Source organism: Sceloporus undulatus, chromosome 2, assembly GCF_019175285.1.
Source record: "Sceloporus undulatus isolate JIND9_A2432 ecotype Alabama chromosome 2, SceUnd_v1.1, whole genome shotgun sequence".
In the NCBI taxonomy this organism is placed as follows: domain Eukaryota; kingdom Metazoa; phylum Chordata; class Lepidosauria; order Squamata; family Phrynosomatidae; genus Sceloporus; species Sceloporus undulatus.
Window position 1 is genome coordinate 106,673,685 of NC_056523.1, and position 4,268 is coordinate 106,677,952.

At 45.6% G+C, this 4,268-nt stretch overlaps 1 protein-coding gene across 1 annotated transcript; it reads right to left on the minus strand.

Annotated features, from left to right (window-relative positions):
• On the minus strand, window positions 1-1,369 carry GPR151 (G protein-coupled receptor 151). Its single transcript, XM_042448400.1, has one exon. It carries the CDS (start codon window positions 1,267-1,269, stop codon window positions 31-33), a length of 1,239 nt encoding a protein of 412 aa, XP_042304334.1. The 5' UTR covers window positions 1,270-1,369; the 3' UTR covers window positions 1-30.
• Between the last annotated feature and the right edge of the window lie 2,899 nt (window positions 1,370-4,268).

The window sequence follows — 4,268 nt, forward strand, 5'->3', positions numbered from 1 at the left end:
TCTCTTATTTGCTTGTTCAGCTTTCTAACTTCACTTTTGCTGATCACAACCTACTGTCTCTTGTCCTTCACGTTCCCAAGGAATAGGATCATTGTCTTGAGCGTCGGGGACTGCTTCCCTGTCATGCCAGAATTGCTCTACATCTGGCAAAATAGGCATCTCCTTCTTTATTTCTATGCTTTCTGAGCTATGGGGTACAGGAGGGGGCTGTTTCTCTTGATCAGGAGTCATTGTCTTTGGTGAAGGAGTAGAGTCTGGTACTTCCTCAGAGTTATTGTCAGCTGCTGTTTTCTCCTGCTCCTCTGAGGTAGGCAGAGGCTTTTTCAGTGTAAGCCTTTTCCATAAGCCTTTAAAGCCCTCTCTGAACTCTTCAGACATAAGTACAAAGATGAGAGGATTGGCTGAAGAGATGGCAAACATCAAGACTTGAGTAGTGGCCAGAAACCCTTGTGGAGGAGTGGGCCCATCCTTCATCTGGTGCCAGAGCCATAACCAAGATATCCAGTTGGGAAGCCACATGACAGTGGAGGTGAGAGTAACGCTCAGAAGCATCATGGTTAGACACCTGGATCGGATTTGGTTCCTCAGGTTCTGAGTCTTGGTCCCCCTTCGCTGGCATCTGCCATAAGCTCTCCAGAAATAAAAGAAAGCAAAGGTGAGGGGTGCACAAAATACTACCAGGGGATAGAGCTTGACAAAAGCTGACATGAACTCATGAGCATGAGATGGGATCATCATGATGCACACAGCAGAGCCTCCCTCAGGCTCCCGGAGGCTGCTAAAGAACCACAAGGGCAACGGAATCCCCAAAGCCACTAGCCAAATCACCAACAGCACTGCACAGATGGTGTGCCATTTAATAGTCACCTGCTTAGCTGGATTATTGGCGTACATGAAACAGGTCTTGGCTACCACAGCAATGGTCAAGCTCTTGGCTGTCATGCAAGCATTTTGGAACCAGTCAGAGGTTTTGCAAAGAAACCAGCCCAGATACCAGGCTCCCTTAGAGTAAGCAGCTGCCCTGATAGGCACAACAAAAAGGATGAGAAGAAGGTCCGCGAAGCTGAGGTTGAGCATCAAAGAGTGAATCATAGAAGGTTTCCCTTTCTTGGAGTTGTACAGTAGGATCCCAATGACACACACATTTCCTGCAAAGCCAGCCAGGCAGATCACCCCCAAGAAGGCTGGGATTGCCACCTTCCACTCTTTGGAATCCTGTGGTTCGTAGCCTCCTGCATAATGGAGTGGTTGAGCCAGGGAGGTGTTCATGGTGCAAAGAAAACAGATTTCTCACCCGCAAGTGCCTGTTGTTCTTAATGCACACCAATAGGACTCAATCCCTTCTTGCTCCGTTTTGTCTGTCTTTCCGTCTCTTTCTTTTTTAAGCCCTCTGAGGTTGGATCAAATCTGTCATTCCACCTGTAATATACAGCCTCTGCAAGGAACCTCAATACAGTACATGTGGATTTAGCAAGACCTTCTCTTTGCTATATAACTGCTACGGCTTTGATTGACAGGCTCCCCAGTAGGAGCACCTAGCCGGTGGCTTATTAGCAAGTCTAATAGCCAGCCCTAGCAGTCCCATGGAGTAATTAAAATGATTCTTCTATAAATGATGTACAAACAAAAAACACGTACTGTGCCTGGTTCCCAGTTTTAAAAACTCAAATAAAAGCAGTAATTTGGTAAGTCAGTTCTAGATGTTTATTAAAAAGGAACAGAGGGACTGAATGATTCCCTAATTTTGATGCTAATGTGAACATAGGCCACAGAGTAAAGTAACTCTGTAATTCCGTCAACAATAATGGCAAAGCTCCATGCCGTGTGCTACAGGTGCAAATTGCATTTTGACTTTGCAGAAAATTGCTTCAGCAATTAGGAGATTTAATGATAGGATAGTGTTATTGCACAAACTGTCTAAAATGACAGCCATTGAACATCATTTGACTGAGGTATAGTTAGCTCCATCTTACTATTGGCAGAGACCCTTATTATTACTGCATCTTTTTGTTGCTGTGTATCAGGTTTGAGCTCAGTGGAGGAAAAGAGGCAACTGACAGCTGTTTTAGATTATTTAGATCATTTAACATGCAGGAAATAAGGCTTGCCCTGTTGCTTCATCTGGAAACTTATGCAGGTTTGGGGGCAAGTTGACTGGCTTATCTAGGGGACTCTTGTTATGGACATTTCAATATTATAAGCCCTGTAAGTCTGGGATATTGTTTCAAAGTATTGCTATGATAAGTACCTGTGAGTTCTAACCAATCTATAACTATCTTAAAAAGGCTAACAGGGATGTTTCAGGGTAGACTACTACTAAAGCTACATTGCAATAAAGAGAAGAGTTTCCTCAACGGAGTGGGTTGTAAGTGCCTCAAGATAAAAATGGGGAAATGTATTTCCTGTTCCACCACTCATGATCAGGCACTCACTAGGCTGCATCAGCTCTGTGGCTGAGATACACTTGTCTAAGTAACTGGATGTGTAACCCCTAGAGCCCTTTGGAAACAGTCATGGTCTCAGCATTGTTACTTCTCAGTTCACTGACTTGTACAACAGAGCATTAGCTCATACCTCTTTCCCAGGTATGACCTAATAAGCATGGATATAAAAATGAAAGGTTACCCAAAGGAAGCCCTAGCATCTGGGCCTGCATTAAGAAACATTTCCAAAATGTCGGGGTTTTGCTACAAGAGTCTTCCTTTTTCTTGTTAGCAGGGTGTAAGACTCATGATATGATTGATAAAGTTTCTGCTAGGTGCACAGCTCAGTCATGAGCTATAAGTAACCTATACTTATGACAGGCCACTTATAACATGTTCCTCTCTCCCACACACTTTGTTTGAAGGTGTAACCAAGGGCCCTTCCAAACTGTACAATTATAGTGCAATAATTCCAATTTAATTGCCATGGTTCCATCCTATAGAATCCTTGAAGTTTTGGGCAGAGTCTTTAGAACCCAGAGCCAGGGGGATCTTCTGGTGTCACTGGCCAAAGTACAAAACCCAGAATTCCAGAGGAGGCAGTTTTACCTAAAATGCAAGAGTCTCAAGAGGGCACCCATAATTGTATTCAATAAGGGAATTAATTTAGCTCGATAAGAAGCACTGAGAGAGTTTTGGGTAATCTTTTAAAAGTCGGGGGTCTAGCCTATGTATAACGGTTCCAAACCATAGAGCTCTAAGACTGCAGATTCCAAATTAGCTTAGTTTTATTTATAACAGCAAAATCAACTTTCACTCAAAGACATTCACTCACACACACATACGTGCAAGGACTAACAATGTAGAGGTGGTAGCTGATAGCAATTTCAGAAGGTTTTGCAAAGGGTGATACTTTACCAGATTCAGGCGTGGAGCTTCAGCCAGAGGATGCAGTGCATGAGTCCAGCTCATAGGGTTGCCATATCCCGGTTTTACCCGGGAAAATCCTGGGTTTGTGGCCCTGGGAATGTCTCGGCCCGGTTTTGGCCTTTTGTCCCGGGCCCCTAGGGGCCCGGGCGCTCCCGCGCCTCCGCGGTGCTTGCCAAAGGCCCACAGCTCCTCCTCCTCTAGGCTTCTCCATAGGAGAAGCTGCAGTGTCTCCAACTGCCCACAAGGGGCAGTGGCTGGCCCAGAGGACGAGGAGCCCAGGTAGGCCTGGGCAGGGCTGTGGGGCGTCGGGGAGTTTGGGGCGGCAGCGGTGGCGGGGAAAAGAGAGAGGCCTGTGTAGGCCTCTCTCCTTTGGCGGGGGGGCTTCCCTCCCCTCTTCGGCTCTGTCAGCTGCGTGGGACAAAGCCGAGGGGGAGAAGGAAGCCTTGCCACGGCGAGGCTGCCTCCCCTTCTCCGGCCTCGGCTGCAGCATTTTTAGGCAGTTTAAGAGGTGTTTTGTAGGATTTTTTTCAAGTTTTATGCCATTGTCTATTCCATTTTACAGTGTACTTGTTTTTTAAATGATGTAATGACTAATGAAAAGATTTCATTTAAACTCTATGGCTGAGATCCTAAATCAAAGCATGCAGACTGTGATGTTCAGCACATGTAGCTGTATGCATCTGTAAAGGTGGAGCTGGTGGTCACTGTCCATTTACTATCCAGGGAGAAGAGAAGTTGACGCCAACACATGGCTGCAATTCTGCAGGCGGGGGAAATAGAAATGAGGTTGTTCTCTTGGATCTACAGTGATTCACAGGGGGCATCTATACCAGCGTTTTGGACTTCAGATCCTGGAATGATGATGATGATGATGATGATGATGATGATGATGATGATGACGACGACGAAGATGAT

Excerpts from the sequence above, each read along its gene's own strand:
- GPR151 (XM_042448400.1), bottom strand. The coding sequence starts at position 1,269 with ATGAACACCTCCCTGGCTCAACCACTCCATTATGCAGGAGGCTACGAA.